Here is a 13,355-nt window from a genome sequence, read left to right on the forward strand (position 1 = left end):
ACAGTGGGGAGACTGGTGTGGTGTAACTCAGTGCTCCTGCCAGGGTGTTTGAACCTCAAAAACAATGGGCAGTCAGGTAAGTGCTTTCACATTGGCAACCACCACTGCCTGTGCCTCATATGCAAAATGAACCGAGGTAGACAGTATTCACTATTTATTTGAATTGTACATTTCTGGTGTGTGTGTGTGAAATATTGTTTTTTTCACATTGATCTAATGATGCAGTTATCAGCATTCTACTACACAGCAAGGATATTTTCCAAAAAGTTAACACTATGTAGAAACCATTTTTGTCATTCTTTACAACAGAGGTGGCTAACCTGTAGCGCTCTAGATGATGTTGGACGACAGGTTCCATCAACCTTAGTCACCATGACCAGTGGTCAGGGAATGGTGGGAAATGTAGTCCAACAACACCTGGAGGGCAACAGGTTAGATACCCCTCCTGTAGAATGTTCAAAGATCTTGACCAACATATTCAGCAATCCTCCACACACAACAATCCTGAAAGGTGTTATCAGCATAGTACAGATGAGCAGCAACTGGTGCAAGCCACCTAGCAAGAGGTTAGACATGAATGAGGACTATAGCACAACTTAGTGGGGGGGGGGGGGGAACCCTGTATAATTCATTGAGTCATGCCAAGTGGTGTGAGCAAAAGTTGCTGCCCCTCTGTTTCACAAGCATGCACATGGTGTGTGAGAATAAAATGTTAACTAATAGAATACTGTTGGGTAAATACTGATTTTGTTTGAGGAATTCTAGAGCGAAGCATGCCAGCTGCCACACTGGGCTTTTCCACAGGGAGCAAACATTAAGGGCAAGCGACGGCGTTTCGTGTTACAGCTGGGTCATCACACACTGCTCAGAGATGAAGGCGTTTTTGAAGAAGGCAGATACAGACAAATTAGGCTGCCATCTGTGCATTCTTACTTGGAACTAAGTGGCAGCGGAGAGGTGGGAAGGAGCAACTTCCAAGCATTTAAATTAACAATCAGGGTGTTTAGGGCCAACCAAGTAGAGAAATGGTTTAAGTTTTCACACACCCTGTGCCTGAAACATCTATCAGGTATCTTCCTGTCTCCAGCTACATTCAAATGTTTGCAAACAAACCATTAGCTTTTCCTTTTCTACATCTCCTAATACAGAGACCTTGCAACAACACACTTAAGTAATCAGCACTTTGTTGAGCAGGGCACATTTCAGAACAGGAAGAGAGGAGAGTATGAATAAACAACTTAATAGAAGGGTTGGAGGATATCCAAGGTAATGGATAAGCCACAATGAACAGAGATGTTGCTCGTTGGAGAAAATGCACTATGCAAACCCAAAATCACCAGTACAGTGGTACCTCAGGTTAAGAACTTAATTCGTTCTGGAGGTCTGTTCTTAACCTGAAATTGTTCTTAACCTGAGGTACCACTTTAGCTAATGGGGCCTCCCGTTGCTGCTGCACGATTTCTGTTCTCATCCTGAAGCAAAGTTCTTAACCCGAGGTACTATTTCTGGGTTAGAGTCTGTAACCTGAAGGAATGATGCAGGGAGCCTCTATGCATAGGGGAGGCTCACTGCTTCCGCCTTTCACCCTCCATGAGTTAGATGGTGGCAGGGGGTGGGGTGGGGGGAGGGCAGAGTTTAGCAAACTCATCCGCTCTCCCTGCTTATGTGCACGATTTGTATGTAGTTGGAACACACAAAAAGAGCTTTGTGTAAAACCCGAAAGACATTATTTTTCAACATCTGGAAAAGAGAACACTTTTCTTCTGTTTTATGTCAGCACCCTTTTCTACATCAGGACTGTATCCAATTAAGTTCTACTCAAGAGTATCCCCACTGAATTAATGAACCTAAATTAGTAATGTTCATTAATTTCAATGGTTTTACTCTTGAGTTGGACCTAGTACTGGATAGTACTTTTAGTACATTTTGGAGCTAATCCGTGCCGCATTATACAACAGCAGTATTCCTTAACATTGTCCAGATCTCTTTGGTGTGTCGGGCATTCAACAAACTTCTGTCCTCTTAACACAGGGCACTTAATTCAGATGGGATTGTGGGCAAATCCAATCACAAGGCAAAGGTGGAAGGAGATAACTACACATACTTCAGGCAAGGGTACATTCCTTTAATCCCTGTTCTTCAGCTGCCGAACAGAGCAACACAAAGTTGTTTCCTAGATAAGGTTATCACTGTTCGAAAACTTTGCCTCAGGCAGGGTCTCAAAAGGCAGATTTCACTCAGCCTCTCAATCTGTATTCTATTTAGGGTAAGGTGGTCCTCTATGTGGTTTTGATCTACAACTCTCATCACAGTTGATACTGGCCATGCTATCTGGGGCTGATGAGATCTGGAGTCCTACACACTTGAAGAAACCACAAGCCTCCCACTCTTGCTTTTGTGAATATATATGTGTTTAGCCCTTCTAAATATATGTGTATAACCCTCCTCTCTAGGCATCTATCTTTTTATAGATGGAGACGGACAAGCCTCCTTGCCACTGGTGCTGCCTCTCCCTATCTGAGTAGCTCTTTATTCCCCACATCAGTGGATTTCCGACATCCCAAGCTCATTCTGGTTTCCCAGGAGCCCCACCCCCAATTTACATTCAGGCTCGACTTGTGGTCCAGTCCCAGCATCAAGTACTTTTAACCTCATGGATTGATGGTTTGGATGATTGGGTATTATGTTTTAATGACCTTGAAATGCCTCTTAAGAACATATATGTTTATCCAAGCTTTGTGGGACTCCTACACTTTTAATTGTTTTGTATACTGCCCCGTTTTATTTGTTATATATCCTCCATTTTAATCTAGTTTTTAAGAAATGTTGCTGCTGGTGATCTGAAAACCACGGAGATATCTTGATGGGATTAGTCAGATGAGCAGGAAGATGTCTTGGCTCCCACTTGCTGACAAATGTGGACTTGGGTGACCTGTTTTTCCAAAAGCTTTAATGCCCAGATTATTGTGATACAGATGCAAGTGTGTTATTCAAAGGCACAGTAGGCAATACACATACTTAGTGGCACAGATAAAGGAACAGCAGGTGACATGGCTACTCAGCTGAAGAAGCTGATCCAACACCCCCTTCAATCCTATGATAAGGAAACAGGGTGGGCACAATTTAGCATGGCAAGCAATTCCGTTTGTTAGCAAGCCATCTAGCATCCCATGTGAAAGGCTGAACCCTCTTCCATCTGTTTGTGCCTCTGTTGGTGTCTCTAGGGCCCAAGTGATGGGGGAGGTGTCCCTGCTTCCCGAGGGGTGAACTGGACAGGTGGAGCAGCCCCCTCTGGAGAGATGAGGCTAGACCCAGCATCTGACAACTCCAGAGGTGAAGGGAGCGGCAGGTAGGCACAGTGGAAGTGTCAGAGGCGGACTCCAACAGCAATGGAGAGGAAGGCAGGGCGTGAGAGTAAGTTGAGGGAAATCCCCCTCCCCACAAACTTGGACCCTCCCTAGCATCCTCAGCATCAGACTCCCGTGAATCAGAAAGCAACCACCCTGCAGCTCTCCCCAGGGTCCTCTGCAAATCAGCCCTCTTTGTTGCTCAGAGTAGTTCAGGGAGCTGGAAGACTCTGATCCAGGGGAGGGGCCCACAGGGCTGGGAGAGAGTGCTCAAGATGCAAAGGATCCTTTTCTCAAAATGTATCTTCTGTACCATGAACAATAAAGAAAAACATTATATAAAATGATGCACAGGATCTACAGGAGGACTCTGACCCTGGAGAGGGTCCCAGTGGTTGGGAGTGGGGAGGCTCAGACTTGGCGGAAGAGCCAAATATGTTGTCAGAGGAATGACGCCTCCTCAGTACCACTGGATACCCTGACTTTACCTTACAGCTGACTGATATAGCACGAGACCCACGTCTGGGTGCCACCTGCTGTCAATAAAGAGCCATCCTAATCAGGGGAGGTACTTAAGGATTAATCTGACTATGGGCCAAGCCCAGCCATCTCCACCTCTGTCTCCAAGGATGTAGAGGCGATGGCACCAATTTTTTAACAGACCCTTCAAAATCAGCCAACCTGAAGGAGTAGGAGCTTGCTTGGCCAGTCCTGAGGCTCAGAAGTTCAGCCATGTGAATGACTGTGCCCACTCCACTCTTCAAAAGGAAAGTCCAAAGGGCATGTCAATTGCTGGGGTGCTGTTTTAGCTTATGCGCAGCCATAGAGCTCTGCTTTGCCTTAGAACCATGTAACCTGTAGACTGCTCTAAGCTGGGATGCCATACTGATTTTTGGAATAAAACCTTTAAACCAGTAGTTTGAGTTCCAAGTCTGAAAGTGGGAGTCAGGACACTCACCACATCTGCTCATGTGTGGGTGGGTGAGGGACCAAAACAGAGAGGAACCAAGTCTCCACTGCTGCCACCATGGGAAGAAAAGAAGGTAGGGTAGGGTGATGTTTTAAAAAAAAGGGGGGGTAAAGGACCCCTAGACGGTTAAGTCCAGTCAAACTTGACCATGGGGTGTGGCGCTCATTTCGCTTCAGGCCGAGGGAGCCTGCATTTGTCCACAGACAGCTTTCCGGCATGACTAAACAGCTTCTGGCACAATGGAACACCGTGATGAGTGCCAGGGCGCATGGAAACGCCGTTTACCTTCCCGCCCCAATGGTACCTATTTATCTACTTGCACTGGTGTGCTTTAGAACTGGAAAAAGGGGCTTGGGGCAAGCTGCAAAGCGGGACTGGCAAGGGGGTGAGGGATTGGGCAGAGGGTGGCAGGTAGGTGGGGTTGGCGAGTAATGCAAGCAAGGTGGCAGCCCCTGGCATTTTAATATTGTTGGCAGAAGTGATGTGGTAATCCTTTTAGGTCACTGCTTCCTTCAGGATGACCTAGCAATGTAACGGAGTTCAAAATTTCCAAACCAAAAAAGAACCATAAAAGAATTTTATTCTGAGAATTGTTTTTCTAACTCTGAAAATGTTGGAGAACCCTTCCCCCCCATTATGCCTCCTCCCTATTCCCCCCGCTTGCAAATAAACTGGAGGACTTCAGAAGGCCATTTTCTCCCAGTCCTATACATTAGATCACAAGATCTACACTGTGGAGGGCAGCCAATGTTGGCAAAAGTCCATCCCTTAGCTTTTATTTTTCTACCCATGTTTATATTGCCCTTTTTTCATATATGTTTATGCCAACATAATGAAAAAGAAATTTAATAAAGCGTTAATGTTAATTCAACAAATAGAAGATGAAGCGTTTAGCCAAAGAGATCACACTAGAGGCTTCCTTCTGCTCATCAGCAGAACAGGAATTAAATTACAGGCAAACCCCTCTAGGCAACGGAATCTCCTACTGAGAATCAGCATTTTTAGACAGAGGCATCCTGACTGAGCATTGCTTCTTTTTATAATGAAAACCCTCCAATGAATAGTGTAGAAATTTGTCACAAATGTAATTCAGCTGTCACCAGGAAGAGAAGCAGCAGATGGGTTATCCCTCTTGTTCAAACAACAAAATAAAACTGCTGACAGCAAAACATTTTTAAAAAGCAATTCAAGGCAAGTAACCAAAAGAGTGGTGGGAATTTTAGTAAGACATGGGCTCTTCAAGTACAGCATTAACTCAAACATGATCATAAATAATGAAAAAAAAAATCCTGCTTTATTTTGATTTGAACAAAAAAGTAAAAATGCTACAGTAGGATTAAAATATATGACTATGAAGATAACAAAATTGTGACACACACAAGTGATCACATTTCACCGTATAGTAAAAGCTGCATCTCCAATAATAAAAGCATTTGCAACACCATTCACAAGCAGCTTTTGTAGACTATCAGCCTAAAAACAGGGTTAGTCTTTACTTTTATCATTGTACACTGCTAACAATTTACACTTAACTGTAACTAGCAAATAACAGATATTATATTAAGGCCTATTCAAATGCTCAGCAGTGGAATTGTATCAGCCTGTCTTCATATCAGCTTCTTATTCTGCCTACATGTGCCACTTACATAAGTGACTACTTTGAGATGAAAGTGTATGTAAACGATGGTCTAATCTGAATGTTGTGCAATAAGTTAACATCACCAAAGAAGTGCATTGCTCCTGCGCACGACCAATGTTTTCTAACAAGCCGTAGGCATTCCTAAAACCCATTGCTAACTATAGCAAAGCTTTTCTTAATTGACCTAGATTGCAGCTACAAAAGATTTATTTAGGTGCAGAGAAAATGAGTTCCAGTTATCAAACAATGGTGGAGAAATATTCCATGGCCTTCAGTTTCTAGAGCAAGTACAGGGCTAAGTGTAATCTCACTGTATACAACTTGTAGAAGTGACAATAAAGTATTTCAATAAGTGCTGTAAAAATGGCCTGAGCAAAGAGTGAGATATTCTGTTCAACATTCTAGTATATCCCTATAGAAAAGTTCTAGCAGCTGATGGGGCCTAATTCATTTTTGCAAGATATGTTGGATGCAAAATGCACTTCAACTCCATAAACTCTGGAACTAAGCCCTGGTGTGCACACGTGCAGGGGGAGATATACAATGAACCACATAATTGTAAAGTCAGAAGGGTCCCTGTGGGTGATCTAGTCCAACCCCCTGTTTTGCAGGAATCTCAGCTAAAACTGCCATGACAGCCAGGGGCTATCCTACTTGGTCTGTTTTTTTCCTTTTCTTGTACTGATCTTAATCTGACGAGTTAATGCTGAAATTGTTTTATTAGATTTGCTTTTATTGCGATTTTTCCCCTTCCTGATTTATTTTGAGTTGTGATTTTCTTGTGTGATGTTTGGATGCAAGCCAATGGGTGTTTTATTTTAAGGAAATATTAAACGATCAGAAATATTCAACCATCGAAATGAAAACATATTTAACTGATTACGTTGCAATTCCTTTTTTTCTCCACTGCCTGGAGCAGCTGTGTAAACCACAGGTCATTTCTTCTTACTGAATTCTCCTTGAGAAGTGTTAACCATTTCTTCCAGCTTTCTATTGAAACAGAGCAGACACAGCTATCTCTCCATTTCTTAAGTAAAAAAAATTAACAGAAATGCTGAAAAGCACTGAACACATAGGTAGAATCCCTTGACAGACTTGGCATTATAAGGCACCTAGGCAAATGGCTGACAAGTAATCTTCCCTACTGTTTTACCTGTAAACGGACAACCCTTTGGAATACATCTTCTCTCATGCTCATCTCAACATCAAAGTGAGAAAGTCTCTTATCAGCTTCTGTGCTTGCTGCACGGACATCTTTATCAGGTGAGACATGTTGTGGAAAATCCAGCATGCTTCTTTCCACTAAAAGAAAACCAAAAATAAACAACGCCAAAATAAACAAAAGACAGAGGATAACAGCAGTCCTCAGTACTAGTCATTTGGAGGAAGAGACCTTCCTACTATGAACAAATTATCTAGATTTTTTAAATAAAAAAAACACCTGTTACTATTTCAAGATTTGTTTGAGCTTTTCATAGAATGTCAGGCAGAAAAAGTGTTTTCTTAGCTAATTCCATATGCATGCAAAGCCCAAAATGGTCAACTTCCTACCTAGCCTGCAAAATTCAAAGTTGTTATAAAATCACATTGCTGAAAATCTAATTCCATACTATATCATGCCCCTGCTGTTATATTTAGCTATAAGCACCTGTACTTAGAAATCTTATTTCACAAGTTTAGTCTCTCCCCTTCTGGTGCAAATTGAAATTGATACTTAGCCATGTCACAATTACCTGAATACTCCACTTCTATATCTGCTAAAGCCTGTACAGTGTTCTCATAAGTAACCTCTTCCATATCAAGCATTCCAATGCTGTCGTAGATTTGCTTTGTTTTCTTGATAAGTTCTTCAGTCCTTGTTCTAATTTGCTCTGGCGGCAAATCCCATTTCAAGAAGTTTCGGTCTGATGCACTACAGGATGAGGACTTGAAAGCTGAAGTAATTTCTGTTCCTAATGTCATTCTGAGTAAAACCCTTGGACCACCTGCCCTGTAAATAGAAGGAGGGGAGAAGCTAAATAGCAAAAGATGCAATATAGCAAAAACTGGGTTAACTGGAAATTACAGGTGCACTTGTGGAGATTAACTATTAAGAAATATAAGGTGAGATGAAAGATTCTGAAGTTTTTTTATACATCTGAAATGTTTTGATAAGGACTGGGATTAGAGACATGAAGGCCCAGAAGAAAACTGGGAAAGGGGACAGAAAATTTGAGGCAAATCCATATATAGTGTGGCGAAACCATATATTCAGATGTAGCTCAACAATGCCAACCAGTGTCTGGGGAATTCAGACACCTACTATGAAGATGAATAAACATATTTTTGGCTTTGTCTCTGAATAAACATTTTTGAAATTACAGTACTCCTTTTTTTCATTAGAGATAGCTGGATAAAATTGGCTCATTCTTTTGACATGTAGGTGTAGAGTTTAAAAGGTGACACTACCCTCTTAGGAATGTTCTGGCTGGCCACAGAGACACTGGAATCAGAGATGCTACTTTTGAATTATGGTGCTGGAGAAGACTCTTGAGAGTCCCATGGACTGCAAGAAGATCAAACCTATCCATTCTTAAGGAAATCAGCCCTGAGTGCTCACTGGAAGGACAGATCCTGAAGCTGAGGCTCCAATACTTTGGCCACCTCATGAGAAGAGAAGACTCCCTGGAAAAGAACTGATGTTGGGAAAGATGGAGGGCACTAGGAGAAGGGGACGACAGAGGACGAGATGGTTGGATAGTGTTCTCGAAGCTACAAACATGAATCTGACCAAACTGCGGGAGGCAGTGGAAGACAGAAGTGCCTGGCATGTTCTGGTCCATGGGGTCAGACACGACTAAACAACAACAAGAAGATAGTGCCAAACAATCCATTTTAGGAAAGAGCCAAGCTTATGTTAGGCCCATTCATTTCAGTGGGTCTATTCTGAGTAAAACTTTGTTTCATATCACCCTAGGGTTCATATATTCTCTCGCACAGAGAGAAAGAGACCCATTCTGCCTGGTGGCAGCCTATAAGTTAAAAAATGGGGACTGGTCAGTAAGGCAACCCCCTCCACAGTCTGTCACAATAGTAACACAATAGGAACAATAGTAGTATCAGAAAAAAAGAACTTTAGGAAAACCAAGTGTGTGGGAGATAGCATGTGGAGAATAGCCTTTCAGGAGGGAAACTTGTCTGACATACAAGGTTTAGGTAATAGCTTGGCAGCAGCTTGAGTGTGGAGAAAGTATTTTTTCCTGTTTTCTCTCTCACCCATAATAGTTCTGTTCCCAAGACTAAATTTGCTTTCTAAGCTACCAGCAGGCCACTGCCCCCTCATTATTCCAATTTTCTCTAAACGTACAAGGGATAAATAAACAAAGGAGTTCTCACAATCCCACAATTCATGCTCCAAAACACATTCAAGCTTGCTATTGAGGGGCGGGGTGAAGTTCCAACCACAGATTTCAATTAGACCTTTTTATGACAACTGTTATCAGGATTTAGGTAACCATGAGAAACCTGACAACGTAAAGTGAAGCTGAAATTTAATCTCAGCAACAGACCTCCAGACCCTGGGAACTGAACCACAGCAACGCCAGGAAATTCAAACGATGGATTAAAACATCAAAACGTACAAATTACTTATCTCTCCAACAAAGCAGTCCCCTGATAAACAAGAGAAGTGAAAATGAATTTGGCAGCTTGCAAAAAGATGGGCAGGGCAATCCGGTGGGAGCATCATGTAATTGTGATCCTATGTATTCCCAGCGGCAGAGCAGAAAGCAAAACAATACCAGCATAAAGGAAGAAGAAGAATGAAACAATGCCAGCAGCCACTCCACTGCATCCCTGCTAACGCCACCATTACTGCAGTACTCTGTGGAGGGAAGGAACCAGTCAACAGTGGATGAAAGCAGGTGTGCCATAAGATTATCACAGAATCCAGTCTATGAACCCGCCAAGACGCAATTCACCAGCACACAGAATCTACTGTGTGAGAGGCTCCATGGCCTAGAAGGGCAGCAATTGACCCTTGCAGCCACAAACTCCAGGGCTCTATTTAGACAAGGGACGGACGGAATCCCTGGCCAGCAATAAACATCCAGCAAAAAACCCTTTTGCCAGGAACAAAATGGCAACTCTGCCTGTTTTAAGTATTAAAAAAGTATTTAAAAATTATATACTTTGTCCTTCAACAGGCATTGGTGGTGTGATTTGCACAAAAGGAAAATGCAAAAAGAACAAGAAAGAAGAAGGGGGGGAGGCACAGGTAATAATCAGAAAATGTTAAGACTAAAAGGCAGGAATCACCATATAAATACAATTGGCAGGGATAAAATTAACTCTAAAAGACCTGGGAAAACAAGGAGGTATTTGCTTGGCACTGACAGGTCAACAAAGCAGCTGCCAGGCAGATCTCTCTAGGGACAGCATTCCATAACTGGATGCCATTACTGAGAAGGCCTTTCTTTCCCCTGGGCCTGAAGATGTTACCGTTTGGGTAGGCACATGAGGAGATAGGCTGATCTTAGGCTGTAAAGGGATTTAAAGGTCAAAACCAGCTTTACCACTACAACAGCACCAGTGTGGTGTGATCATGACAACCAATCCCACTTAGTATTCTAGACGCTGCATTCTGAACTAGTTGCCATTTTTCAAAGGCGTGATATGGAGCACATTACAGTCTAACCTAGAGGGTAGCAGAGCACGGAACGTTATGGTTATACTCTGTGTCCAGACTTTATCTAGCACACCAATATAAGCTGCTAACAGGCACTTCATGCCACAGAAGTGACAAATGCCCTCAGTGACAAATATGCATCAAAGAGAACGTTGAAGTGGCGAGCCTGTTCCTTCAGGCAAAAGGTGACTGTGTCAAGTACAACATGAACTCTCTGTGCAGATAAGCTACCCAACCACAGCACCTCTGTCTCACCTGTATTGAGCATCAGTTTATTAGTCCATTCCCCCAGCATACCTTATTATCAAGCCCCACCGGAAGTAACTGCTGAAGGGGCTGATACAGGAGAACATTGAGCTGTTATCCATTGGCAGAGCCATAGACAAGTTGCAGATCCAAAGCCCTGGTAGGGTGACAAACAGCACTGCCTGCTTTCATTATAGGGCCCTAACCATTAAGACATCCAAGCTGAGTAACAATGGCAGTAAGGAGCGCTAACATCAGGAGAACACGCACACACATCTAATGCAGACAGCTTTTATTGAATAATAGCAGTAGTGGGATGAATTCTGACAGGTTCACAGAATCATGGGACTATCAATCTTGCATGGTCCATGTACTTCTGAAATATACCCAAGGGTTAGCTGAGTAGCTAGTGCAGTGTTCCCCATCACTGCATCCCATAAAAAACCAAAGGAGATCTAGAGTGAGATCACCTGGCATAAATTCACTGTATTGATGTTGTGTTGGGCATTCAAGGGGAATTTAGGACTGGGCGTAGTTTAGGGATCAGATCACACTCTGTGGCTTTCAATTAAAGAGCAGGAAGAACAGACAGCTATTTTTGGAGGGTGCTCACAGAGTATCTCCATATTAAGAGCTTGAAAAACTTTTTCTGCAGATGTGGCGTTCCTTGGCCATGCAATTAACCACTGCAGCTAGTACATGCACATATAAAGGAAAATGAGGACTGTTCTGTTGCTCTCATTTGCTCCACTCGCTCTCTGACCTTAAGAAGTCCAACAAGGATTATCCCACAAACATTCAACCAATGATAAAGGCCATTTACACTAGAAAGTAACTTCATAGGGACTGGTGACAGAAGCACTGCTGAAAATATGAAGAACAGCTTCAGGACAACAAGCAGCTTGCATTATTTATGTCTCGTGTAGAGATGAAACTTTACTTACATCAAACTCAAAACACTCTGTACATATCTAAGTTCTCCTGTAAGATTCACTCATCTGTCTTTCATGTATCAGATATTTAACATGCACTGATTTACTGCCTGATTCTAACCAGAACTATGTAAATTCAGGTCCACTAATGGATTTAGGCAAGACTAAATTGGCAAAGGAATGGCTGCTGGAATAAAGCAATGATTTCAGAATATGTCACAGAGGCATGCTTATTCAAATGGCATCTAAAACCTGCAATCACCCTCATTAGTAACACAGATAGTGTCTTAGAAATTCTTTTTTTTTTTAGCCTGTACCTTCATCACTGTAAAATATGTATAGGACCATAGCATATTATATACAGGCAGACTGTTATAATCACTTTAGCTCCTAAAGACAAGAACAATAGCTTTACAGGTTTCTCAATCACATATTAAATATACAAGCATGTCTGTTACAAACGCAGCTAAGCACATTTCAATAAATTAACTCCAAAATGCACGAGCGACTTAGTGCTTTTGCTAAATGATTACTGAACTGGGCCCTTTTGTCACTGTTCTAGATTAAGGTGTGTCAGAAACTGTATTGTATTATTAAGTAAGGGATCTCATGCAGTCAAGGCAGGCACATTTGGGTGCTCTTTAATTCTACTTCTCAAACTGCAATCCAGTGAAAGCATACACCCAATTGGTCCCATAAAGATTAATCTAAAAATCTAATGCTATTGAAATCATGACATGTGGACTCAACATACATCAGATGTTCGTTGCATGCATCCCACATGAATGCAGCTTGCTGCCTGCAAAGGCTCATGTCACAATAAATAGATTCCCATAGTGTGCCCCCTTTTTTTTCTTTTTGCATGTTCGATAGTTTCCGTCACATTCTGAGTGCGGGAGCCTTGCTAAAATTGTGGCACCTAAAGGGGGGAGAGGGTGGCCAATATGTTCAGGAGGGCTGAAGTGGGGTGGGATCTTCTTTTTCAGAGATGACAACTCCTAAACCGCAGCGATTCCCTCCTCTGCGTCTATTTGAAACACCCTTAAGAATAAGGTACGGCTTTCTTCCTTAGCATGTGAAGGAAGAAACGGGCGCTGGAAACAGTTCAAGGGAAGGCGATAGAGAGGTTAACCTATACTACAGGAGCGATTTTACCAAACGGCTACTCCCACCGCGGAAGGGAGGGCATGGCCGCTTAATTCACTTGTGCCACACAAAAGATATTGCGGCCAGGAGGAAAAAAGACAGCCAGACCCCCTCCCACCAGCGTCCTTCAGATACCACGCGGGGCGAACGGATCCCACCCGAGACGCTGCCGCCTTACTCCTTTGCAGGTGAAGCGAGGTCTTTCTTGCACGGAGTACCTGCAGAAGCTTCGGCCCGCGGAGACGCCCAAGGACAGCATGAAGGGAAGCCGAGCGAGGAAAAGCAGCCCCGCTCCCACGCGCCGGCCGCTCCCAGCTCCCTTCGCCGCCTGCCGGGGCGCACGCACAGCTCCCCCCACGTGCGCCTGCAGCCGCCGCCGCTGCCGCTTCGCGCGCTCGCCGCCCAGCCG

At 43.2% G+C, this 13,355-nt stretch overlaps 1 protein-coding gene across 3 annotated transcripts in view; it reads right to left on the reverse strand.

The window, feature by feature from the left end:
- NLN (neurolysin) overlaps nt 1-13,355 on the reverse strand; it is a 28,084-nt gene that overhangs the window by 14,176 nt on the left and 553 nt on the right. The window contains exons 1-3 of one of the 3 annotated variants that reach the window (XM_083403964.1): nt 13,165-13,243; nt 7,690-7,946; nt 7,110-7,258 (exon numbers count right to left, since the gene is read on the reverse strand). In XM_083403964.1, the coding sequence (XP_083260090.1) occupies nt 7,110-7,258; nt 7,690-7,946; nt 13,165-13,205 (447 nt within the window). In that variant the 5' untranslated portion in view covers nt 13,206-13,243. Of the gene's footprint in view, nt 1-7,109; nt 7,259-7,689; nt 7,947-9,576; nt 9,770-13,164; nt 13,244-13,355 lie in introns of those variants that run through there. The other 2 variants (XM_083403963.1, XM_083403965.1) reach the window with 2 other exon arrangements.

This window comes from Podarcis tiliguerta (genome assembly GCF_965153285.1).
Source record: "Podarcis tiliguerta genome assembly, chromosome: 11".
Classification (NCBI taxonomy): domain Eukaryota; kingdom Metazoa; phylum Chordata; class Lepidosauria; order Squamata; family Lacertidae; genus Podarcis; species Podarcis tiliguerta.